This window comes from Ornithodoros turicata, chromosome 9 (assembly GCF_037126465.1).
Source record: "Ornithodoros turicata isolate Travis chromosome 9, ASM3712646v1, whole genome shotgun sequence".
Taxonomy (NCBI): Eukaryota; Metazoa; Arthropoda; class Arachnida; order Ixodida; family Argasidae; genus Ornithodoros; species Ornithodoros turicata.
In genome coordinates, this window is record NC_088209.1 from 8,062,795 (window position 1) to 8,090,401 (window position 27,607).

The 27,607-nt window shown below is 47.0% G+C and overlaps 1 protein-coding gene and 1 long non-coding RNA gene across 4 annotated transcripts; both read left to right on the top strand.

Annotated features, from left to right (window-relative positions):
* The first annotated feature begins 1,395 nt into the window (after positions 1 to 1,395).
* On the top strand, positions 1,396 to 3,330 carry LOC135369265 (uncharacterized). Of its 3 annotated transcripts, none has more exons than XR_010415038.1 (3): positions 1,396 to 1,485; positions 2,981 to 3,041; positions 3,106 to 3,330. It is a non-coding gene; the product is annotated as an uncharacterized LOC135369265 (long non-coding RNA). The 3 variants fall into 3 exon arrangements; XR_010415037.1 differs by lacking the exon at positions 1,396 to 1,485 and adding an exon at positions 2,627 to 2,708; XR_010415036.1 differs by lacking the exon at positions 1,396 to 1,485 and having other exon boundaries at positions 2,787 to 3,041.
* Positions 3,331 to 6,311: 2,981 nt separating this feature from the next.
* LOC135369369 (uncharacterized protein DDB_G0290685-like) lies at positions 6,312 to 25,723 on the top strand. The gene is made up of 3 exons (XM_064602962.1): positions 6,312 to 6,376; positions 21,184 to 21,988; positions 25,709 to 25,723. Exons 1-3 carry the CDS (start codon positions 6,312 to 6,314, stop codon positions 25,721 to 25,723), a joined length of 885 nt encoding a protein of 294 aa, XP_064459032.1.
* Positions 25,724 to 27,607: the final 1,884 nt, after the last annotated feature.

A 27,607-nucleotide genomic window follows, 5' to 3' on the forward strand; every position in this document is an offset into this window, starting at 1 on the left:
TAAATATAAGTTTTATGTATTTAAATGTAAATACAAAATTCTTTGCTTAAATATGTATTTAAATACTTGACATAAATAATTTGCAGGAGTAGTAGATATATCTACAGTATTTAAATGCACAAAATACTTTCATAAACACATTGAAAGAGCAGATAACTAAGATCAGTATGGACTAAATAACTGATTATATGAGCATTCAGGTGGACCATTACAATGTTACAGCGTTGCTTCATCGTGGTGATTTGAATTATTTAATTAGACGATTCTGTCGTTCATGCAGCTTTTGTCTGATTGGATGATATTGGTTCATGAAAGACATTAGCCTCACCACAGGAGCTGAAGAACAATATGCACGTTATGCCAGGAGGTCAATAGGAACAATATGCCAAACAAATAAAATAAAATAACAGGAACAATATGGCCAGAAGATCCTGTAACATCTAGACATAGGCCCTGGAGACCTTCTGAGGTTCCAGAGCCAAAATTCCTTATTTAGTACTGAGTGTGGTATTGGTAGAAATGAGTGATGTTGATGCCATTTGATTCTACAAGTGCAGCATCTACGTATTCCACAAAGAAACTTCTAAATGTGTACTCATCCTTTAATCGAGGTGATTAATATCTAGGCTCTAACCAATGTCTCAGACATGACAGTACTAAATAAGCTTCGCTTCAGAGTATCGTCAATGAGGTCTAAGGGAGAGCAGGAGCGTCATCTTGTTTCTGCACCACACTGGTATACCTTCCCGAGTTGAGGGTCAAAGACGGATAACAGAATGCTACAGATAAAAATGGTTAAAAAGCAAGCGAGCTGGTGACTAAGATCCATGATGAAAACCCGAGACTGGGAAAAAGACGAAAAACAGACGACACAACACAAAGTCTCAAAATTGAGACTTTGTGTTGTGTCGTCTGTTTTTGTTTGTTTCGTTTGTTTTTGTTTTGTTTTCGTCTGTCTGGGAAAAAGACGAAAAACAGACGACACAACACAAAGTCTCAAAATTGAGACTTTGTGTTGTGTCGTCTGTTTTTGTTTGTTTCGTTTGTTTTTGTTTTGTTTTCGTCTGTCTGGGAAAAAGACGAAAAACAGACGACACAACACAAAGTCTCAAAATTGAGACTTTGTGTTGTGTCGTCTGTTTTTGTTTGTTTCGTTTGTTTTTGTTTTGTTTTCGTCTGTCTGGGAAAAAGACGAAAAACAGACGACACAACACAAAGTCTCAAAATTGAGACTTTGTGTTGTGTCGTCTGTTTTTTTTTTTGTTTCGTTTGTTTTTGTTTTGTTTTCGTCTGTCTGGGAAAAAGACGAAAAACAGACGACACAACACAAAGTCTCAAAATTGAGACTTTGTGTTGTGTCGTCTGTTTTTCGTCTTTTTCCCAGTCTCGGGTTTTCGTCATGGCTCCCTGTGCGATAGAGAAGCGTGTATGATTGTTGCGCGATAATCCATGTAGTGTCCACCAGAGCGTCCTCAAGATATCAAGGTGAGCTCAATGCCGTCAACCTTGATGAGCTGCTTGCAAGAGAAAAGGAACATTTTACCCGTGTACGACTGATGGCGTCGTTCGCCGAAGTGCGTCAGAAGTGCGCCCGCGCGTGGGTAGAGTGGCGCGGAAACAAGATGGCGCATGCTCGCTCTTGGAACTCAGTGTCGATACTCTGAAGCGTAGCTTATTTAGTGACTCTAGACGGTACATGCATCTGCAAAATTTGGAAACACGTGCATTTGGTGTATGGTATTTACGCGTATTTATAAAGTATTTGAACAAATACATACTCTAAAACAGTATTTAAATATAATTGTAAATTTTATATATGTCTAATAATACATATATATATACGTCTTAGAATGTATTCATACTACTGGTTCATTTCCTTGAGTTCTAAAAATAAATGCGCAGTGTGATCCCCGAAGGGTACGTCAGCGATCAGCCTAACAACACGTTTTTGCAGCAGGAACAGGCTGTTTAAATTATTTTGGAGGTGATTACCCACACAAGGGGACAGTAGGTTAGGTGCAAATTCATTAAAGAATGATAAATAGTTAGCTTAATGCTTTTTGGCAAGAGATGGCGATGCCTGCAGAAGATACCAACGGCTTTAGCTACTTCACTCTTAACGTAGCTAACATGATACTCCCACGACAGGCTGTCTGAGAAGTAAACACTTAGTACATATTTTTATTGATCTCTCAAACTGAATACTCTGATTATTTAAAGTGACATCCAGGAATGGACGCACCGGTTTATTCTTAGGTTTTTATAGTACCTCTTTTGTTTTGGAAACGGTTACGGCAAGGTGATTTCGCTTACGCCACATACTTCTGTCGGAAAGAGCCTTGTTTGCGTCAGCAACAACATTATGGATACCATGGCCAGAAATGAACGCAGTAGTTTCGTCAGCATATATAAAAAACGTGCCAAGTTGTGTCGCCTTAACAATGTTATTTGTATAAATGACCCCAATATACTGCCCTGAGGTAGACACCCTGCCCTGTTCCTAGGGATGACAGTTGGTGGAGCAACCCTATCGGCACTAATTGGTACTATAAGAAGAGAGTGTTATGGGTTTAGGTTTAGGTTTAGGTTGTGCCTTGTCCCCTTTGAGTCGGGGCTATCCCACTCCCGCTTGGGGGCATTTGTTGAGAAGCTGTCGCTCCACTCCGAATGCATGGAGGAGAATTATCGTGAGGAGGAGGAGTCCACCCGTAAGCATGAGTGGGACAGACCACAACATTGTCGCCCTTTAGTTCTGCTTAGCACTGATAGTGCTGCTCCCCAACTGCTCCACCAGCTGTCGCCACGTTCAAGTTAATGTTGCAGAGAGCTGTACTTGATAGTATTTAGTGCAGGGAGAGAAGCCAGAGGGATGAAAAGTTTGCATTATGATGTTATGAATGTCATGGATGAGTACTTCTGGTGAAGAACAACAACGAAAAGAGGAATATTTATGCCAGTATTTTCCCCTTTTCTCGTTTAGACACAGTGAGCTGTTGGGCAGCATGTCATTTGCGATGGAGAAGGTCCTTAGATGTGTGCAGGTGAGTGCGAGGAATAACATAAAATTTCCGGGCGATCGTTTCGATTATGTTTGTGATATTACAGTCTGCCAGGGGGTGGTACAGACTTCTGAAGCAGGGCCCTGGAGCAAAAGGGGCGTTGCGACAGTGCCTTTAACAACAGCACGGAATGCCCACCATCAGTAGATGCTTTTACAGTACCTAATTCAAAAATGTGCAATTTGGAAGTGCTTTCTCACTCATGTTCCGTAAACACACATGGAGTTTCCAGTCAATCGTTGTATGGCGTACAATAAACTGCTAGACTCTCTATCCTGTTGCATTTCTCTCAGCAGAGCCTACTGTAGTTGCATTTTGTATTGTACGCGAGTGATTAGTGCAGTGTATGTCAATGGAATAGGATATTCATATGTATTCCAAGAGTAATGGTTTGTTACCCTGCAGTACGCAGCATGTGAGTGTTATTTGGAAGCCTGTTAACAAGTCCAGCTACTAGCTTTTCAATGCCTTTGAAGTAATCGGGCTGTGCTACCACCAGAAAGTCGAACTGAACCTGTTTTAGCCAAACCAGAACTGAGCCAAACCAAAACTGTTGCCATCATGTTGGAGCTGAACTGGAACTGAATCGTAAAAAAAAAAAAAAAAAATCCGATGACCGGTTCAAGTAGTGGCTCAAGCTCACCTAAATTACCAACTGTAAGAGCCATTTAAATTATGCTACACGGAGTGTGATTCGTGTATGCCAACGACTTTCACATGCCACACTTCAAGAGAAAGGAGCGCCACAAAGGACGATCCACAAAGCACGAAATTTACTGTGTGAGAGCAAATTTAGTCATTCCGGATCATTAGTATGCGTGGTGAACATATGTGTAAGACCAAAGGGGCTGAAATATGTGTAAGACGTTTGACTCAATTTATTTTAGCTAAAAGTTGCTTTAGTTAGAATGCCAATTAACTCGGGGGGGGGGGGGCAGAACCAAGACCAGTATTGAGTCAATGGTAGACAGGATGACCGAAATGCGAGCCAAACGGTAAATACTCCTGATTGAAAGGCTGGAATGCATAACATCGTATTTTCATTGCTCAGTTCCCTTAGAAGTCTGCCCATTTAGTGCTGTAGAAGTTTCGTGCAAGCCACTTACGGCTCCGGCACTACACTAAGTGGGGAACTCGTTAAGTATTACACTAAGTTTGTTTCGTGCAAGCGGGCCCAGATATTTGATCGCAGACGCACGCACCTGGATAAACAGCAATAAAAAGAGATCATGCATGTGCTAAAATAGATCAGAGTAATAGACCAAACAAAACCAGAAGGATATATGGCGAGTGTGGACAAGATGAAATCTCAAAGGGGAAAGCTGGGAAGCTGCCCAACTTGGAGTCTCAAGTGACCATTCTGGGAACAAAATGGTACCTGTGAGGCTCCAGCTGGAAGTGCTGGAACCATCTGAGCCCAAAATGGAACCCGCTTAAAGCCAGAGTGGGAACCACACACCACTTTGGCACCCTTCTGGGCCCAGAATGGAACCTGCTTAAAGCCAGAGTGGGAACACTGCACCACTTTGGGACCCATCTGGGCCCAGAATGGAACCCGGTTAAAGCCAGAATGGGACCACTAACGCCACTTGGGGACCCATCTGGGACCAGAATGGAACCCGCTTAAAGCCAGAGTGGGACCATTAATACCACTTGGGGACCTATCTGGGACCATTCAACTGCAAATGGAACCACTTGGGGACCATTTGGGAACCAGTCCTGATTTCTGCCTGGGCAGGACGCACATTCCCCCAGGGCATCAGTGGTGACGTTGCCCACCTCTGTGAGGCCGACAACGGTGAACCCTTTCACCACCACCACCATCGCCCACGTGCAGATAGATGCGTGGATTATCTCAAACTATTGGTTCTATGAGGAACTGTTGGGACGTGGCCGCAGCTCATGCCACGGAGGGATTCTTCGGAGAAACGTAACACAATGGAAAGGACAATCGTACCTTCACTTTTGTTTTCACTTTCACCGTACGTCCTGCAGCATCTTTTGGAGCAAATTTGGCGCAATAAGTCAGAAAAGCACGCACTAGTAGCTGATCCGCTGTTTGGCGCAAATGGTGCAGCATGCAGATTCGCCACTGCAATTGTAGTCTAGGTAATTAGAGCGAACTGAGCATTGTTGAAATTGTTCCAGTGTAACAGGTTCAGTGATGCTCAAAAATACGCGCATGGACCACATGGTTGTGTTCGTTGGAATATTACAAAAAGAAGTTGGTGAGGAAGGTGATTAATTTCGTGCATATCATGTTAGAGTTTTCTAGAAACCGTTCATTCTTGCCAAGAATGAACGGTTTCTAGAAAACTCTAACATGATATGCACGAAATTAATCACCTTTCTCACCTCACCAACCTCACCAACTTCACCTCACCAACCAGGCAGGCTGCCTGGAACAGATGGCACATAGATGGGCTTCATTTACTGCTTCCCGTTATAACTTTGTCTATCTTTATAATCATTTTCATTCGATTGATTTCACAGACACTGATCGCTTCAAGTTTGTTATGGCGCAGCTTAAAAGCACTTCAGAGTATCGACGCTAAGTTCCAAGAGCGAGCACGCGCCATCTTGTTTCCGCGTCACGCTGGCGTCACGCGTCAGAGCCATTTAGGGGAGAGTTTGAGCATTCTTTGATCTTTTGCCGCCTCATGGGAGGAGCTTATTTTGACGTCAGAGTCGTCGTTGCACCGCCCAAAAAGCCAGAATCCGAGCGGAATCCGCTTATCAGCCATCTAGTCCGCGCCATATTGATGCTGTCCACCAGCTGGTCGACATCTTCGTGGCCGTGTTGAATGTAACCTACAGGAATAACCAGCTTATGACCCACTGGCGCCAGTGATAAGGGGAGCTTCGTTGCCGAATAGGAAGAGTTCAAGGACGAAATGCTTTAGAAGTAAGAAGTACGCACGTGTCTTCTTTCCTTGGATTGTAAACAACGGTCACCATCGATATGGCGTCTGCGACCTGTTGACGGCTGGATAGAGCACGACGAGGGAGGTCGTTCGGCCGTGACGTCGCATGACGCGCTTTAAGTTAGGCTCCTCCCAATGGCCAAACTCTCTCTATAAATAGCTCTGACGTGCGTTCGCTGGCGCGCGTTAGCGCACGATGCCATCTACCGTGCGAGGGTGCAATATGCTCCTTTCGTTTACTAGCAGCAGTTGACGGGACCGCCTTGAGCTCAGCTTGACATCTTCGGGTCGCTCTTGTGGACAATACATGCATTATCGCACAACAATCATGCTTCTTTATCCGTCTTATGCATCAGCCGTCTTTGATCCTCAACTGGGGATGATACCGGTGTGGTACGGAAACAAGATGGCGCTCCAGCTCTTCCTTAGACCTCAGTGTCGATATTTAGTGACCCTAAGTTTCACGAGTCTGTTCAAGGCCTTCCACCTACCCGTCCACCCCAATTGCACTCGTCGTTTAGTATATTGATATCCCCAGAGTGCCAGTTATGGTGATGTATATACCATTGTTGAGGCCAAAAACTGCAATCTCCAACGCACCATCTTTATACTCACGAACACAATTCGCTACTTGTCGTGCGCTACGGATGTCGACACCAGAGGTAACGACCATTTGCCTCTGTATATATTTCGCACGATAGACTGCCACTCTCAGCATACTGGACTGATTTCTTCCACGAACTGGAGTCTCTTTTGTGAAAGCCTCGAACATCTGTGCACACCGGTATATGTCACCAGAGGCTCTCTCGCAACGCAAGTAATAGTTGCAGCGTTCAGGATGCGGTGCTTTAACAGGACTCGTCGGCCATTCTCTAGCAATTAGCAATTCTTTCTGCTCGTCGGACAGGGCAACTTACTGACATTGTGGCATACCGCCGGATGAAAGCTAAAGTAGCGCGAGAACTTCAGCTGGATTCGATCTCCGGCTCCATCAAAAGAATCGCTATAGTGACAAACTTCTGTGTGGTACAACTTGCAACAAAAGTTTACGGAACACGGGACTGACATATTACTTCATTGAAGCAGTCCCATGCTAGCTATTAGGAAAACATCGAATAAGAAACGGGTGACCGCCTGGGACCCGATAAAATAACCCATGCCCCACAGCGAAACCTTAACGGGCGGTCACTCCAAGCTCTCCTACATGTGTACAATACCTCTTGACAACGGGGATCTCTACCACCTACCTGGAAGGAGGCTTTAGTTGTTCCCATCCTGAAACCAGGGACAACCACAAATGCCCTATCCTCCTTTCGCCCAAGCTGTATGGGCAAACTGATGGGGAGAATGGTTTTGCGTTGCCTCGATTGGTGGCTCGAAAAACAAGGTGAACCCTCACGAAATAACTGGATTTCTTCGACCTAGTCTCAACAACCCCAACATGCTCGTGTTCATCGGTTTTCCCGGACATCAAGCACCCATATGATACCGTCTCTCACATATGTGTGCTGTCCGCCTTGCGCTCTTTTAGGGTATCCGGTCGACCCTTCATCTGTCTCCAAGACTTCCTTACCGACCGAACTGTCGCTCTCCGTACATCCCAAGGCCAAAGCCCATCATGTTCATCAAAGAGTCCCTCTCCCTCTTTGTAAACAAATTACGTCATAGTGTTCTACAGCGCAACCAATTCGGTAGAATTGAACTACGATCGAAGCTAGGGGCGAACAAGATCGTGGCCGAAAGCCACGGTCTTGAGGGGATTACGATGGTCCCCGAAAGGGACGCGACCTTAAATCATACTCTTCTCTCAATAGGAGGCAGCGAACAAGTCCCCATTTGTAGAACCCAGCCCTCCCCTTTCGATTTGTTTCGGTTTCAGTCTGTCTACCAACGTCATGATGACGTTTCTCGGGTGAGGTCTATATAGGAGGCATCGAACAATTGCCCATTCTCAGACACAGCTGTTCCACGGCGTGCAACAGGGTGCGAAGACGAGGCCAGATTAACTTCCTCATCACCAGGAAAAAAAAAAGAAAGGAAAAAATGCACTTGAAATTATTTCTTACTGTATGTACAGAGTGATTCATATTTTTAAAAACAGGCGCGTTAGTTTTTGTGTTCCAAGCTGATCGGCCTATGCGTATATACTTTTCAAAATTTCCCTGTTGAGAGGAGCACGAACCCAGAGATTCCCTCCACAGTGACAACAGTGGACTAATTGCCCTAAATTTCCCACTGTTGAGAGGAGCAGGAACCCAGAGATTCCCTCCGCAGTGACAACAGTGGACTAATTGCCCTAAATTTCCTACTGTTGAGAGGAGCAGGAACCCAGAGATTCCCTCCGCAGTGACAACAGTGGACTAATTGCCCTAAATTTCCCACTGTTGAGAGGAGAAGGAACCCAGAGATTCCCTCCGCAGTGACAACAGTGGACTAATTGCCCTAAATTTCCCACTGTTGAGAGGAGCAGGAACCCAGAGATTCCCTCCGCAGTGACAACAGTGGACTAATTGCCCTAAATTTCCTACTGTTGAGAGGAGCAGGAACCCAGAGATTCCCTCCGCAGTGACAACAGTGGACTAATTGCCCTAAATTTCCCACTGTTGAGAGGAGCAGGAACCCAGAGATTCCCTCCGCAGTGACAACAGTGGACTAATTGCCCTAAATTTCCCACTGTTGAGAGGAGCAGGAACCCAGAGATTCCCTCCGCAGTGACAACAGTGGACTAATTGCCCTAAATTTCCTACTGTTGAGAGGAGCAGGAACCCAGAGATTCCCTCCGCAGTGACAACAGTGGACTAATTGCCCTAAATTTCCCACTGTTGAGAGGAGCAGGAACCCAGAGATTCCCTCCGCAGTGACAACAGTGGACTAATTGCCCTAAATTTCCTACTGTTGAGAGGAGCAGGAACCCAGAGATTCCCTCCGCAGTGACAACAGTGGACTAATTGCCCTAAATTTCCCACTGTTGAGAGGAGCAGGAACCCAGAGATTCCCTCCGCAGTGACAACAGTGGACTAATTGCCCTAAATTTCCCACTGTTGAGAGGAGCAGGAACCCAGAGATTCCCTCCGCAGTGATAACAGTGGACTAATTGCCCTAAATTTCCCACTGTTGAGAGGAGCAGGAACCCAGAGATTCCCTCCGCAGTGATAACAGTGGACTAATTGCTCTAAATTTCCCACTGTTGAGAGGAGCAGGAACCCAGAGATTCCCTCCGCAGTGATAACAGTGGACTAATTGCCCTAAATTTCCCACTGTTGAGAGGAGCAGGAACCCAGAGATTCCCTCCGCAGAGACAACAGTGGACTAATTGCCCTAAATTTCCCACTGTTGAGAGGAGCAGGAACCCAGAGATTCCCTCCGCAGTGACAACAGTGGACTAATTGCCCTAAATTTCCCACTGTTGAGAGGAGCAGGAACCCAGAGATTCCCTCCGCAGTGATAACAGTGGACTAATTGCCCTAAATTTCCCACTGTTGAGAGGAGCAGGAACCCAGAGATTCCCTCCGCAGTGATAACAGTGGACTAATTGCTCTAAATTTCCCACTGTTGAGAGGAGCAGGAACCCAGAGATTCCCTCCGCAGTGATAACAGTGGACTAATTGCCCTAAATTTCCCACTGTTGAGAGGAGCAGGAACCCAGAGATTCCCTCCGCAGTGACAACAGTGGACTAATTGCCCTAAATTTCCCACTGTTGAGAGGAGCAGGAACCCAGAGATTCCCTCCGCAGTGATAACAGTGGACTAATTGCCCTAAATTTCCCACTGTTGAGAGGAGCAGGAACCCAGAGATTCCCTCCGCAGTGATAACAGTGGACTAATTGCTCTAAATTTCCCACTGTTGAGAGGAGCAGGAACCCAGAGATTCCCTCCGCAGTGATAACAGTGGACTAATTGCCCTAAATTTCCCACTGTTGAGAGGAGCAGGAACCCAGAGATTCCCTCCGCAGAGACAACAGTGGACTAATTGCCCTAAATTTCCCACTGTTGAGAGGAGCAGGAACCCAGAGATTCCCTCCGCAGTGACAACAGTGGACTAATTGCCCTAAATTTCCCACTGTTGAGAGGAGCAGGAACTCAGAGATTCCCTCCGCAGTGATAACAGTGGACTAATTGCCCTAAATTTCCCACTGTTGAGAGGAGCAGGAACCCAGAGATTCCCTCCGCAGTGATAACAGTGGACTAATTGCTCTAAATTTCCCACTGTTGAGAGGAGCAGGAACCCAGAGATTCCCTCCGCAGTGATAACAGTGGACTAATTGCCCTAAATTTCCCACTGTTGAGAGGAGCAGGAACCCAGAGATTCCCTCCGCAGTGACAACAGTGGACTAATTGCCCTAAATTTCCCACTGTTGAGAGGAGCAGGAACCCAGAGATTCCCTCCGCAGTGATAACAGTGGACTAATTGCCCTAAATTTCCCACTGTTGAGAGGAGCAGGAACCCAGAGATTCCCTCCGCAGTGATAACAGTGGACTAATTGCTCTAAATTTCCCACTGTTGAGAGGAGCAGGAACCCAGAGATTCCCTCCGCAGAGACAACAGTGGACTAATTGCCCTAAATTTCCCACTGTTGAGAGGAGCAGGAACCCAGAGATTCCCTCCGCAGTGATAACAGTGGACTAATTGCCCTAAATTTCCCACTGTTGAGAGGAGCAGGAACCCAGAGATTCCCTCCGCAGTGATAACAGTGGACTAATTGCTCTAAATTTCCCACTGTTGAGAGGAGCAGGAACCCAGAGATTCCCTCCGCAGTGATAACAGTGGACTAATTGCCCTAAATTTCCCACTGTTGAGAGGAGCAGGAACCCAGAGATTCCCTCCGCAGTGACAACAGTGGACTAATTGCCCTAAATTTCCCACTGTTGAGAGGAGCAGGAACCCAGAGATTCCCTCCGCAGTGATAACAGTGGACTAATTGCCCTAAATTTCCCACTGTTGAGAGGAGCAGGAACCCAGAGATTCCCTCCGCAGTGACAACAGTGGACTAATTGCCCTAAATTTCCTACTGTTGAGAGGAGCAGGAACCCAGAGATTCCCTCCGCAGAGACAACAGTGGACTAATTGCCCTAAATTTCCCACTGTTGAGAGGAGCAGGAACCCAGAGATTCCCTCCGCAGTGACAACAGTGGACTAATTGCCCTAAATTTCCCACTGTTGAGAGGAGCAGGAACCCAGAGATTCCCTCCGCAGTGATAACAGTGGACTAATTGCCCTAAATTTCCCACTGTTGAGAGGAGCAGGAACCCAGAGATTCCCTCCGCAGTGATAACAGTGGACTAATTGCTCTAAATTTCCCACTGTTGAGAGGAGCAGGAACCCAGAGATTCCCTCCGCAGTGATAACAGTGGACTAATTGCCCTAAATTTCCCACTGTTGAGAGGAGCAGGAACCCAGAGATTCCCTCCGCAGTGACAACAGTGGACTAATTGCCCTAAATTTCCCACTGTTGAGAGGAGCAGGAACCCAGAGATTCCCTCCGCAGTGATAACAGTGGACTAATTGCCCTAAATTTCCCACTGTTGAGAGGAGCAGGAACCCAGAGATTCCCTCCGCAGTGATAACAGTGGACTAATTGCTCTAAATTTCCCACTGTTGAGAGGAGCAGGAACCCAGAGATTCCCTCCGCAGTGATAACAGTGGACTAATTGCCCTAAATTTCCCACTGTTGAGAGGAGCAGGAACCCAGAGATTCCCTCCGCAGTGACAACAGTGGACTAATTGTTGAGCGCCTTTCGTGCACGTATCACTATCCCATTTCGGATCCCAGCAATGAAAAGGGTGCCCAGAAGAAGCACAGACTATTGGCTGTTCCCAACTTGAAGACATTTTCTTCGGTATGTGTCCTACTGCTACGCGGGATACTTCCGCATTGTTCTATTCAATTCAATTCAATTTTATTTCCTTTCGGATGGGAGAGAGTAAAAAGCCAGAAGGCTGTGCTGTTCGTGAATGACAAAGGTCTGCGAATAACCAGTGGTCTCCCCTCTTTAGCTGAAAAAAAAAGCAAGAAACAAACAAACAAAAACGAGAGGACACTGATTGCCTCGTGTTCATAAATGTTCGAGTCAAAAGTTACAGAAAGAGAGGTGCTAAGGACACGCTGCGAGCTTCGAACTCCCTTCGAAAAAACGTCTTTCGAACAAACAGCGTCGATCATCCGGCTTTCAATCGAACGGCTTGCGAGCGACCAAGCCGTCTTCGATCAAACGCCTTCTCCAAACAGCTTAGGATTTCGGAATAACTCCTTGAACTCCATCTTTATGTCTAAATGAACAAGATAAAATGAAAGGAACCGGACGCGCGGCGAGGTCTCGGATGACGATTTCCGTCTCATAATTGCGCTGATTATTACCCGGAAACTTCAGTACTATATTTTTAAACACTCCTTGGTTTTCACAGGGTACATCACATTACACCAGACTTTTCGTTCAGCGTAGACGCTAGTTCGGCGGAGAATCCCCAGTGATCCGGAGCTTCTTCTTATCTTCCTCAGAAGGCCTCCCTTTGTTCGCCGTGCAAAGACAGACGGGTACAGGTTTTGGGTCATCCAACGTGCAAATAGCAAGGATTGTCGAAAGATGGAAAATCCAGGGAACCGGTATCGAAAAATTGGCCGTATCTCAAAATAACGTGATCGAAGTCCCCGTTGAAACTAAATAAACTACTGTAAATAAATGTTATCTGGCTATTTCTGCGCGGAAATTGCCAAAACCCAGACCCAAAGTCTAAGGACTAACCTGAACATGAAAATGCAAACGCCGAACTTTTACTAACATAACAATCAACCAACTAACGTGCTGTTCCGTCGCGTCCGTTTCATTTATCTCTTATTTCTTAATTTTATTTACGTATTTCCAGAATAGTAAGCCGGCGTCCCGTTTGGCTGACCTTTCGCCCGCTTTTTTTTCCTTTTCCTTTAATAAATATATCTCCCGTCGCTGTCGTTCGTTTTCCTTGCTTCGCGAACGTGAATTTGGGTTCCGGAAAATTCGGTTCGATCAATAAAAGAAAGAAAGAGAAACAAAAATAAAGTTGGGCAGTTCTAAGTGCCGTTATCCTCAGAAACCTTTATCTGTGTGTAATCCGCTTGCCGGCTGTTTCAACATTACGAACATTAAAGGGCAGTCCTGTTGAACGGTACTGGAATGTTTGTGAAGTCGGCCTTCCACTAACCGTAAATACGAGAGATTCAAGTTAGCCTTATAAGACAGTTGACTGAGTAAATTGACGTTTCATGTGAAGCTAATAAACTCATCTCAGTTCTCTATAAGCGCACCAAAAAAAGAAGAGGTTTATTGGTCTCGGTGGTCTCCTACACGGGCCGCGACAATGCTGGCTGACGATATTCCCTTTACGAGCAGCTAAGTAAGCTTTTGTTCTGGTCTACAAGGCCATGCCCTAAGTCAGCTGTTCATGAAAGTAAAGAGGTGAGAGGGAGTACTACGGTGCGCGTGCGCGCCGCATGGTCGGCGGATGGATACGGTCAAAATGTTCCGCGCGGTATTTCCTGTGCTACGGCTAGAGGGCGACACAGAATGACGCGGTTCACGGGGCTTTGAGACGGTATTTATCCGTACCCACATTTCATACTTTCTTATAAAAATGGAAAGTGGTAGACATATAAATTTGATATCTATCAATTCCTGAAATATTTCCAGAGAAAGTAAATGGAAAGTTTGTTTGGAAATGGCTATAGAAGTTTAATAAAAACCTGTTCATAGAGGGAAGAGAAAAATTGTGTATAATTTTCGCATTCGTGACGTTGCCGTAAAATACATACGACATCTATGAGAAATCTAGTAGCATAATTCTCTTCATCTCGTCTTCCTCTTCATGATGAAACCACCTGCGTCAAAATCTGCGTGGTGGTTACCGAGAAAAAGCATAAAAACTGTTCCATAGGAAATACATTGGGACGGAGAGCTGGTCTGCCCTCCTAACAGCATGGATATATTGTATTGCAGGGTACGGTAGTATTGTACTAATATGTATTCCAGATATTTTATTGGCGTTACTAAACACAAGAACTCAGAGAAAACAGGTTCTGCCGGTACAGGTGGGACGGAGAGCCCATGCACAACCAACAGCGCCATTCCCTTTCTCTCCTGCATCTTTTCTTCTCACTCTCTGATTCACACACGAGTCAGGGCGATTTCTGCCTTATCGAATGTGTTATCAATTTTTTTACTTATTCTCCCATGGAGTACATAGGCCAAATTGTCGACATTTGTTGTTGTACAGCTGACACTTGCGTATTATGAGTTCTTGTTCAGCTAAGGGCTTACCTTATGTTTGATGGTTGCTGTATATAGCAATACAGAAGTGGCTGCACTAATGATGGCTGACCTTTAAAGTGTATGTCCACAACGATGCGATATGGATCAGTCATAATCCTACGTTGCCAAAACAAACATAAGAGAGCACGCGGGTTACGCGCGAGCACATGTCACACCTGGAACCTATCCATTGGTGGTGGTGGTGGTGAAAGGGTGGTCACCGTTGTCGGCCTCGCAGAGGTGGGCAACGTCGCGACTCACGCCCCACGAGAATGTGCGTCCTGGGCTGACCACTAAAGGGAACTGTAGCGACGTATCTCTGAAAGCATCTAAGTAAAAATCCCAGACGGCGCAGCGGGATTCGAACCCAGGTACCTCCCAGTCTGGATCTGACATGGCCAGCACGCTACGCACTGAGCCACGGGAGCTATCCATTGACGAAGTAAACGCCACCCAGCGTTAGGCAAAATTTATCCCTCAATGATATTCGCTATTAGAGGGATCGCCTATCCCCTGTATCCACTCTCCTACTCATATAATTTATGGAATTATTATGTTCATATCACGATCGAGGCTAATAAAAATTAAAAATACGTCTAAAAATACGTCTATCCAATGGTGCAAGTTGTTTCGACGAGTAGCGCATTCCGTTACGGTGAATTGCAGAACTAGCGTTTCACCAAAGACAAAAAGGAGCTTATAAGCGATTGCGATCCAATATACCTCTGCTTGTTCTTGCAGCTTGCAGCCTTGGATTGTACACTTGGAGCTTGGTGCCGCCTCGATGCCCATGCAGCCTGGTATCCTACTTGCCTTTCTCGACAGGAACTGGCTTATATATGCCATGCCATGCCCATCAAGGTTGTCTGCTTATCGCGTTTGCAGCTTTCTGCATTTCTGTTCCAGAAATTCGCTCTGTGTGACTCGATATCCAATTTGATAATTATTCTCTTTGCGTTTCTAACGTTCACCAGTCTTAGGCTGTTGGTTTTTTACGACTGCCATGTTCCTATACTTTTATTAGATGTAAGTTGCTTGCATGAGCTGCCCTGATTTGTTGAAAACTTCTGCCTTTGTCCTTTTCTGTATGTTGTTAATGTAACATCCTCTTCAATGTTCTTCTGTTGCAGGAGATGGAGGAGCAGAAGGTCTTAACTCATTCCATCTGCATTTCCCAGTCTTGACAGGAACACAACCTAGAGACTCCCTCCGCACGACAACAGTCGACTAATTGCCCTAAATTTCCCACTGTTGAGAGGAGCAGGAACCCAGAGATTCCCTCCACACTGACAACAGTGGACTAATTGCCCTAAATTTCCCACTGTTGAGAGGAGCAGGAACCCAGAGATTCCCTCCGCAGTGACAACAGTGGCCTAATTGCCCTAAATTTCCCACTGTTGAGAGGAGCAGGAACCCAGAGATTCCCTCCGCAGTGACAACAGTGGACTAATTGCCCTAAACTTCCCTCAGTTGAGAGGAGCAGGAACCCAGAGATTCCCTCCGCAGTCGCAAGAGCGCAGTAGCATAGCGGTATGGCAAGCAGCTGGTAAGGCATATACAGTAAGGCATGTAGCTGTGAGACGTGTGGCAGTAAGGCATGCCGCTGTGAGGCATGTAGCTGTAAGACCTTTCTTAAGGCAGTAAGTCTCCATGTCCTCATTGTAAGTCGTCATGTCCTTATCGTAAGTCCCCACGTCCTCATTGTAAGTCTCCATGTCCTTACTGTAATCCTCTACGTCCTTACTATGCCAGACTGCCACTAACATCTCCCTAACTAATTTGCCCTAGATTTCCCACTGTTGAGAGGAGCAGGAACCCAGAGATTCCCTCCGCAGTGACAACAGTGGCCTAATTGCCCTAAATATCCCACTGTTGACAGGAGCAGGAACCCAGAGATTCCCTCCGCAGTGACAACAGTGGCCTAATTGCCCTAAATTTCCCACTGTTGACAGGAGCAGGAACCCAGAGATTCCCTCCGCAGTGACAACAGTGGACCAATTGCCCTAAATTTCCCACTGTTGAGAGGAGCAGGAACCCAGAGATTCCCTCCGCAGTGACAACAGTGGCCTAATTGCCCTAAATTTCCCACTGTTGACAGGAGCAGGAACCCAGAGATTCCCTCCGCAGTGACAACAGTGGACCAATTGCCCTAAATTTCCCACTGTTGAGAGGAGCAGGAACCCAGAGTTTCCCTCCGCAGTGACAACAGTGGCCTAATTGCCCTAAATTTCCCACTGTTGACAGGAGCAGGAACCCAGAGATTCCCTCCGCAGTGACAACAGTGGACCAATTGCCCTAAATTTCCCACTGTTGAGAGGAGCAGGAACCCAGAGATTCCCTCCGCAGTGACAACAGTGGACTAATTGCCCTAAATTTCCCTCAGTTGAGAGGAGCAGGAACCCAGAGATTCCCTCCGCAGTGACAACAGTGGACTAATTGCCCTAAACTTCCCTCAGTTGAGAGGAGCAGGAACCCAGAGATTCCCTCCGCAGTCGCAAGAGCGCAGTAGCATAGCGGTATGGCAAGCAGCTGGTAAGGCATATACAGTAAGGCATGTAGCTGTGAGACGTGTGGCAGTAAGGCATGCCGCTGTGAGGCATGTAGCTGTAAGACCTTTCTTAAGGCAGTAAGTCTCCATGTCCTCATTGTAAGTCGTCATGTCCTTATCGTAAGTCCCCACGTCCTCATTGTAAGTCTCCATGTCCTTACTGTAATCCTCTACGTCCTTACTATGCCAGTCTGCCACTAACATCTCCCTAACTAATTTGCCCTAGATTTCCCACTGTTGAGAGGAGCAGGAACCCAGAGATTCCCTCCGCAGTGACAACAGTGGCCTAATTGCCCTAAATATCCCACTGTTGACAGGAGCAGGAACCCAGAGATTCCCTCCGCAGTGACTACAGTGGCAAAATTGCCCTAAATTTCCCACTGTTGACAGGAGCAGGAACCCAGAGATTCCCTCCGCAGTGACAACAGTGGACCAATCGCCCTAAATTTCCCACTGTTGAGAGGAGCAGGAACCCAGAGATTCCCTCCGCAGTGACAACAGTGGACTAATTGCTCTAAATTTCCCACTGTTGAGAGGAGCAGGAACCCAGAGATTCCCTCCGCAGTGACAACAGTGGACTAATTGCTCTAAATTTCCCACTGTTGAGTGGAGCAGGAACCCAGAGATTCCCTCCGCAGTGACAACAGTGGACTAATTGCTCTAAATTTCCCACTGTTGAGAGGAGCAGGAACCCAGAGATTCCCTCCGCAGTGACAACAGTGGGCTAATTGCTCTAAATTTCCCACTGTTGAGAGGAGCAGGACCCAGAGATTCCCTCAGCAGTGACAACAGTGGACTAATTTGCCCTAAATTTCCCACAGTTGAGAGAAGCAGGAACCCAGAGATTCCCTCCGCAGTGACAACAGTGGAACAGTGACAACAACGACAACGACGGCGACGACAACAACGACGGCGACGACGACGACAACAACAACGACGACGACGGCGACAACGACAACGACAACAACAACGACGGCGACGGCGACGACCACAACGACGACGACAACGACGACAACAACAACGACGACGACGACGACAACAACGACAACAACAACGACGGCGACGACGACAACAACAACGACAACAACGACGACGACGACGGCGACGACAACAACGACAGCGACAACGACAGCGACGACAACGACGACAACAACGACGGCGACGACGACAACGACAACAACGACACCAACGACAACGACGACGGCGACGACAACAACAACAACGACAACAACAACGACGGCGACGACGACGACAACGACAACGACGATAACGACAACGACAACGACGACAACAACAACGACGGCGACGACGGCGACGACAACGGCGACGACAACGACGGCGACGACAACAACGACAACAACAACGACGGCGACGACGACAACGACAAACACGACGACGACGACGACAAAACAACAACAACGACGATAACAACGACGACAACAACAACGACGACGACAACGACGACGACAAAACAACAACAACGACGATAACAACAACAACAACGACGACGACAACAACAACAACAAAGAACAACAACAACAAAAAACAACAACAAAGAACAGCTCTTTCACACAACAATGTCAGACTTTACTCTGTTCAGAGTTTACTGCCCAACTGAAAATAAATAAATAAAAAAGAAAGATTAAATCCTAAAAAAAATTAAATCTCCCTAACTAATTTGCCCTAGATTTCCCACTGTTGAGAGGAGCAGGAACCCAGAGATTCCCTCCGCAGTGACAACAGTGGCCTAATTGCCCTAAATATCCCACTGTTGACAGGAGCAGGAACCCAGAGATTCCCTCCGCAGTGACAACAGTGGCCTAATTGCCCTAAATTTCCCACTGTTGACAGGAGCAGGAACCCAGAGATTCCCTCCGCAGTGACAACAGTGGACCAATTGCCCTAAATTTCCCACTGTTGAGAGGAGCAGGAACCCAGAGATTCCCTCCGCAGTGACAACGGTGGCCTAATTACCCTAAATTTCCCACTGTTGACAGGAGCAGGAACCCAGAGATTCCCTCCGCAGTGACAACAGTGGACCAATTGCCCTAAATTTCCCACTGTTGAGAGGAGCAGGAACCCGGAGATTCCCTCCGCAGTGACAACAGTGGCCTAATTGCCCTAAATTTCCCACTGTTGACAGGAGCAGGAACCCAGAGATTCCCTCCGCAGTGACAACAGTGGACCAATTGCCCTAAATTTCCCACTGTTGAGAGGAGCAGGAACCCAGAGATTCCCTCCGCAGTGACAACAGTGGACCAATTGCCCTAAATTTCCCACTGTTGAGAGGAGCAGGAACCCAGAGATTCCCTCCGCAGTGACAACAGTGGCCTAATTGCCCTAAATTTCCCACTGTTGACAGGAGCAGGAACCCAGAGATTCCCTCCGCAGTGACAACAGTGGCCTAATTGCCCTAAATTTCCCACTGTTGACAGGAGCAGGAACCCAGAGATTCCCTCCGCAGTGACAACAGTGGACCAATTGCCCTAAATTTCCCACTGTTGAGAGGAGAAGGAACCCAGAGATTCCCTCCGCAGTGACAACAGTGGACTGATTGCCCTAAATTTCCCTCAGTTGAGAGGAGCAGGAACCCAGAGATTCCCTCCGCAGTCGCAAGAGCGCAGTAGCATAGCGGTATGGCAAGCAGCTGGTAAGGCATATACAGTAAGGCATGTAGCTGTGAGACGTGTGGCAGTAAGGCATGCCGCTGTGAGGCATGTAGCTGTAAGACCTTTCTTAAGGCAGTAAGTCTCCATGTCCTCATTGTAAGCCGTCATGTCCTTATCGTAAGTCCCCACGTCCTCATTGTAAGTCTCCATGTCCTTACTGTAATCCTCTACGTCCTTACTATGCCAGTCTGCCACTAACATCTCCCTAACTAATTTGACCTAGATTTCCCACTGTTGAGAGGAGCACGAACCCAGAGATTCCCTCCGCAGTGACAACAGTGGACCAATTGCCCTAAATTTTCCACTGTTGAGAGGAGCAGGAACCCAGAGATTCCCTCCGCAGTGACAACAGTGGACTAATTGCTCTAAATTTCCCACTGTTGAGAGGAGCAGGAACCCAGAGATTCCCTCCGCAGTGACAACAGTGGACCAATTGCCCTAAATTTCCCACTGTTGAGAGGAGCAGGAACCCAGAGATTCCCTCCGCAGTGACAACAGTGGACCAATTGCCCTAAATTTCCCATTGTTGAGAGGAGCAGGAACCCAGAGATTCCCTCCGCAGTGACAACAGTGGACTAATTGCCCTAAATTTCCCTCAGTTGAGAGGAGCAGGAACCCCGAGATTCCCTCCGCAGTCGCAAGAGCGCAGTAGCATAGCGGTATGGCAAGCAGCTGGTAAGGCATATACAGTAAGGCATGTAGCTGTGAGACGTGTGGCAGTAAGGCATGCCGCTGTGAGGCATGTAGCTGTAAGACCTTTCTTAAGGCAGTAAGTATCCATGTCCTCATTGTAAGTCGTCATGTCCTTATCGTAAGTCCCCACGTCCTCATTGTAAGTCTCCATGTCCTTACTGTAATCCTCTACGTCCTTACTATGCCAGTCTGCCACTAACATCTCCCTAACTAATTTGCCCTAGATTTCCCACTGTTGAGAGGAGCAGGAACCCAGAGATTCCCTCCGCAGTGACAACAGTGGCCTAATTGCCCTAAATATCCCACTGTTGAGAGGAGCAGGAACCCAGAGATTCCCTCCGCAGTGACAACAGTGGCCTAATTGCCCTAAATTTCCCACTGTTGACAGGAGCAGGAACCCAGAGATTCCCTCCGCAGTGACAACAGTGGACCAATTGCCCTAAATTTCCCACTGTTGAGAGGAGCAGGAACCCAGAGATTCCCTCCGCAGTGACAACAGTGGCCTAATTGCCCTAAATTTCCCACTGTTGACAGGAGCAGGAACCCAGAGATTCCCTCCGCAGTGACAACAGTGGACTAATTGCTCTAAATTTCCCACTGTTGAGTGGAGCAGGAACCCAGAGATTCCCTCCGCAGTGACAACAGTGGACTAATTGCTCTAAATTTCCCACTGTTGAGAGGAGCAGGAACCCAGAGATTCCCTCCGCAGTGACAACAGTGGACTAATTGCTCTAAATTTCCCACTGTTGAGAGGAGCAGGACCCAGAGATTCCCTCAGCAGTGACAACAGTGGACTAATTTGCCCTAAATTTCCCACTGTTGAGAGAAGCAGGAACCCAGAGAATCCCTCCGCAGTGACAACAGTGGAACAGTGACAACAGCGACGGCGACAACAACAACAACGACGGCGACGACAACACTGACGGCGACGACGACAACGACAACAACAACGACGGCGACGACGACAACGACAACAACAACGACGACGACGGCGACGACCACAACGACAGCGACAACGACGACGACGACAACAACGACGGCGACGACAACAACGACAACAACGACGACGACGGCAACGACCACAACGACAGCGACGACGACGACAACGACGACAACGACGACGACGACGACAACGACGACAACAACAACGACGACGACGACAACAACGACAACGACGACGGCGACGACAACAACAACAACGACAATAACAACGACGGCGATGACGACGACAACGACAACGACGACGACGACAACAACAACGACAACGACGAGGACGTCGGCGACGACGACAACGACGACAACGACGACAACAACGACAACGACGACAACAACAACGACGACGGCAACGACCACAACGACAGCGACGACGACGACAACGACGACAACGACGACGACGACGACAACGACGACAACAACAACGACGACGACGACAACAACGACAACGACGACGGCGACGACAACAACAACAACGACAATAACAACGACGGCGATGACGACGACAACGACAACGACGACGACGACAACAACAACGACAACGACGAGGACGTCGGCGACGACGACAACGACGACGACGACGACAACGACGACAACAACGACAACGACGACAACAACGACGACGACGGCAACGACCACAACGACAGCGACGACGACGACAACGACGACGACGACGACAACGACGACAACAACAACGACGACGACGACAACAACGACAACGACGACGGCGACGACAACAACAACAACGACAATAACAACGACGGCGATGACGACGACAACGACAACGACGACGACGACAACAACAACGACAACGACGAGGACGTCGGCGACGACGACAACGACGACGACGACGACAACGACGACAACGACGACAACAACGACAACGACGACAACAACAACGACGACGGCGACGACAACGACGACGACAACGACGGCGACGACGGCGACGACAACGACGACGACAACAACAACAACGACAACAACAACGACGGCGACGACGACAACGACGACAAACACGACGACGACGACGACAAAACAACAACAACGACGATAACAACGACGACAACAACAACGACGACGACAAAACAACAACAACGACGATAACAACAACAACGACGACGACAACAACAACAACAAAGAACAACAACAAAAAAAAAAACAACAAAGAACAGCTCTTTCACACAATAATGTCAGACTTTACTCTGTTCAGAGTTTACTGCCCAACTGAAAATAAATAAATAAAAAAGAAAGATTAAATCCTAAAAAAATTAAATCTCCCTAACTAATTTGCCCTAGATTTCCCACTGTTGACAGGAGCAGGAACCCAGAGATTCCCTCCGCAGTGACAAAAGTGGACCAATTGCCCTAAATTTCCCACTGTTGAGAGGAGCAGGAACCCAGAGATTCCCTCCGCAGTGACAACAGTGGACTAATTGCCCTAAATTTCCCTCAGTTGAGAGGAGCAGGAACAAAGAGATTCCCTCCGCAGTCGCAAGAGCGCAGTAGCATAGCGGTATGGCAAGCAGCTGGTAAGGCATATACAGTAAGGCATGTAGCTGTGAGACGTGTGGCAGTTAGGCATGCCGCTGTGAGGCATGTAGCTGTAAGACCTTTCTTAAGGCAGTAAGTCTCCATGTCCTCATTGTAAGTCGTCATGTCCTTATCGTAAGTCCCCACGTCCTCATTGTAAGTCTCCATGTCCTTACTGTAATCCTCTACGTCCTTACTATGCCAGTCTGCCACTAACATCTCCCTAACTAATTTGCCCTAGATTTCCCACTGTTGAGAGGAGCAGGAACCCAGAGATTCCCTCCGCAGTGACAACAGTGGCCTAATTGCCCTAAATATCCCACTGTTGACAGGAGCAGGAACCCAGAGATTCCCTCCGCAGTGACAACAGTGGACCAACTGCCCTAAATTTCCCACTGTTGAGAGGAGCAGGAACCCAGAGATTCCCTCCTCAGTGACCACAGTGGCCTAATTGCCTTAAATTTCCCACTGTTGAGAGGAGCAGGAACCCAGAGATTCCCTCCGCAGTGACAACAGTGGACTAATTGCTCCAAATTTCCCACTGTTGAGAGGAGCAGGAACCCAGAGATTCCCTCCGCAGTGACAACAGTGGACTAATTGCCACAACAACGACGGCGACGACGACGACGACGACAACGACGACGGCGACGACGACAACAACGACGACGACAACAACGACAACAACAACGACAACAACAACGACGACAACAACGACAACAACAACGACGACAACAACGACAACAACGGCGACGACGACGACAACGACAACAACAACGACGACGACAACAACGACGACAACGGCAACGACAACAACGACGAACAACAACAACGACAACGACGACGACAACAACGACGACGACGACAACAACAAAGAACAACAACAACAAAGAACAACAACAACAAAGAACAACAACAACAAAGAACAACAACAACAACAAAGAACAACAACAACAACAAAGAACAACAACAACAACGACGACGACAACAACAACGACAACGACAACGACAACAACGACAACAACAACAACGGTGACGACGACGACGACAACGACGACAACAACAACGACGACGACGACAACAACGACGACGACAGCAACAACGACGACAACAACAACAACAAAGAACAACAACAACAACAAAGAACAACAACAACAACAAAGAACAACAATGAACAACAACAACAAAGAACAGCTCTTTCACACAATAGTGTCAGACTTTACTCTGTTCAGAGTTTACTGCCCAACTGAAAATAAATAAATAAAAAAGAAAGATTAAATCCAAAAACATGAAGACCTAACATAAGGCTACAGTGTTTTTTCAGGTTTGTTTCTTTTTCTTTCAACTGGTTGCCAAAAATCAGACTTTACCTCAGAAGCTGAAAAACAGCATAATATTGGGTAATATCAGGTGAAAAAAAAAGAAAAGAAAAAGGGCGCTAGTAGTGGTTGTTTCGCTATAAAAGAGTGACCCATACCGGACTTACTGACCTGACTTACACATATATACAGGAAATGATATTTACTGTGCCCGTCTGTCTGGGGTATTATACAAATTTCCTGGCTAGTTTGATGGATTTTCTACCTTTCTATGTGTGCGGGTACATTTTGATTACCCAAACAAGTGCGCTTTACAATTAGCACCCTTATGCGAGAAATCGATCAAAGAAAATGAACACGCACTTTGAGAGAACGACATCTGTTCAACCCACCTTGGCGATGTTCTTGAAATTGAAGGATCCCATCCTCCTCCGCAGAGAAATGGTGCTTCCTCAGAGTCATCCCTGCGAATAACAAAGCACAACGTGGATGCATTTACCCAGTTTTAAAAGAGCAGCAGTTTTCTTCTTCGTCTTGGTTTGACAAAAGAACAGCGTGGCATACTACACCTGTCTGACTCTCATATGCCTCAATTGTGCCAGGTGCAGGTTCCACGGAGGACTTATGGATATCTGGAAATTCACCACGTACTGCATACTCCTGCCAGGACCAGACAAGCGTTACGCATTGTACTGCACAATGTAAAGCTCTCTTCTGTTTAAGGCCGAAAGAAAGTCTGACCGTGCCTAATAAACAGAGGGGTAATACAGGCTCGATGCCGATATAGGCTAGGCAAAGTATTGGCACGGGCGCAGCCGGGGCCCATAATGGTGAACCCCAGGCCCGCAAAAAGAAGGCTATAGCCGGCCTGGGGGAGGGGACTCGGGTTTTTTGGGTAAGCCCGTGCCCATGCAGTGCCCTAATAACTATATAGTGTACAACATACAATGCAAGAAGCTTCACCCACCATAAGACTGTGGTCCACAGGGGATCCTGGTCGCTCATCATGGACATGTGACAGGTCAGCATCCTGGCTGCTGCTATCTTTGAGTGCACCTACGTACACAAGGAAGCAATTAGGGGAAGGCAAGCATGCGGTCCGCGGCACAATCGCATTCGTGAAGCGCAAATTCAACTTTGCCCCCATCAGAAAATATACACACGTGTGCACACCTGCAAACTTTGAAGTAGCATGTACACAGGTAAGATGGATCAATTACAAGAAACTGAAAAAAGCAACCAAGCCGCAATGAAGAACACACTTGGGTGAATTTCAGGAACCATGTAATGTGTCACAGAGTCCCGGGCATCCTCACTTTAATGCGGGTGACGGCCCCCTACTTATTGAGCTGGTAGCGGGTTGCGCTCGGGTGAGAAGTTCATAACTTTCTCAGCGAGAGTGCTCAACGTTAAGTGTTCATATACACTGCTAACCGCGGGGAATATCCTACAACACAGCCACAGGATATTCCGTAGCAGGCGACAGGAAAGACGCTGACGTCGTCGTCTGCTAAGTGCGCAGTACGCCACTCCTGATAATCAGCACCGTGTGAATGCTCACATAACATGGGACGGAACTTTGTCTCGTGTTTTCGCTTTTTCATCCACTAGAATATTCCGTAAGGATGTCGCTTGTGTGAATGCACAGGTAGGGAGTACTCTCTGTTCACGCCCGCGTTCCTCCTCCTTCTTGCAGGTTGAGTGTGAATGAGATTTTGAAAGATTATTAAAAAAAAGTGTGCAGGCTGCAGGTGGATGCCAATCCCATTTTGTAACAGAATGCGTGTCAAACACTGTACTATATTTAAATTGTCCTGAAGCTGAACACGTAAGCCCGGAAACACCACAAGAGGTCGTCCACAGTCAAGAGAATGCTGCTTCAAAGATCTATATGCATATACCACATACGCATGGCGTATATCTGTGACGTGGTTACGTGAGTATTCTCTATGGTTTTAAAATTATTCACATAGCACTAGAAGTCTAGAGGTATGCAATTACCCCAGAAATAGACCTTCGGGAGAGGGTGCACAGTAAACTTTTTTACACTTTTTTAGTGTAAATGGCTTGTCCCATGGCGCACACCTTTTTGGTGTTGCCTGTACACTCAAATGATGGGTGTTTCTAATACACCCTTTAGTTAAGTGTATTCCTAGTAAAACACTGTTATAATGGGTGTAAAAAAACAAAAACACCCTTAAAATTGGAGTATTCTATTGAAAACACCTTTTATGATGGAATTATTTGTTCGCAAATATTCCCTCACCAATAGTGTCATAGGAGCTTCCGCGGCAGCATACCGACACCACTGGCCGAGACATGCAGTTCGACGTTCTTGCTTCTATGGCAAGCAGCACCGCGAACAGGGTAGACTTCCAGCCGTGGTTCCATCGTAGAACCTAAACCGGAGCGCAATGCGTCGCAGGCACGCCTCGTTAGCTTGGTAACACTGTGGGAGCAACCTGAGTGCAGAGGCATAAAGAGACCTAGGGCACCCTCAGTAGCCTATATTGGCGCGTCGGATGGATCATATACTGAAGTACAATTTGTTGGGGCACGTTCGTTACATGTGGTGGGGCGGGAAACGTTTGTAGCGGTGGCGGGAATGTGTTTTTGCAATTAACACTCACGCATGCAACGAGTCAAAGATATAAGCTAAATTTCTAACATCCCTCCCTGTGAAATACTGTGTTTTTAACGCAGGTTATCGTCTATAATGTGATTACTTGCTGAGCGGAGCTGTGAAACCAGCATAATTTTTCTCTCACGAAATAAAACACAATTTTTAACACCATCCACCCAGTTCAAATGAGTGTAAAAAAGGTGCATTCGACGGAAAACACCTGTTTCAACACCCCACTTTACACCCTTAATGATCCACATTGGATAAAACGTGGTGTATGTCGATATTACACCCTTACTAATGCACTTTTTGCACTCTTTGTGGGATAGAAAAGGGTGTTTTTATAAGAATACACCTTGTTTGAGCAAATAAAGGTGTAAAATGATTTACTGTGTGCCAGGCTTTCAAGAGGGCGTATACGTTTACGAGTACAATGTATTGGTAGCTGAGCTGTACTGGGCAATCTCATAAATTTTGGGGAGAGGTGCAAAAAAAAAAAAAAAGAAAGAAAGAAGAAAAGGAAAACAGTGGCGATGTAGAGGTATCCCTGCTAGAGGTGATATCCTGCAAGGCGAAGATGTTATACTGCACCGCTGAAACGGAAATACACGAACCTTCCCCTCTGAGTTGAGCAATGCCACGCAACTCGTCACTTGACTGTTGTTTTTGTGCATAATCGGATTATACTTAGACAGCTCACCATCCGTTTTGTTTCAGATGCGAGGAGTACCCTCGAATTCGCGGAAGTTCGCGCGACAAGCAATATAGTATATTTGTTTTCTCTTGGAAAGGGAATGCTAGTACCTTTTGAAGCTTTTTGGACTGTGAGCTTTATTTAAACCACCGCGCTCTGTGTCCGTTATGGGAATTACCAGAAACGGGTACAGTGGGGCAACAGGGAATGAAATAGTTATGTGGGGGACACTCTCTATAGTTACGGGTCACGTACCAGCCCCTTCACACACACACATA

Coding starts and splice junctions, on each gene's coding strand:
- LOC135369369 (XM_064602962.1), top strand. CDS start 6,312: ATGCTTCTTTATCCGTCTTATGCATCAGCCGTCTTTGATCCTCAACTG. Junction 6,377..21,183: donor CTGGGGATGATACCGGTGTG/GTACGGAAACAA, acceptor CCACAACGACAG/CGACAACGACGACGACGACA.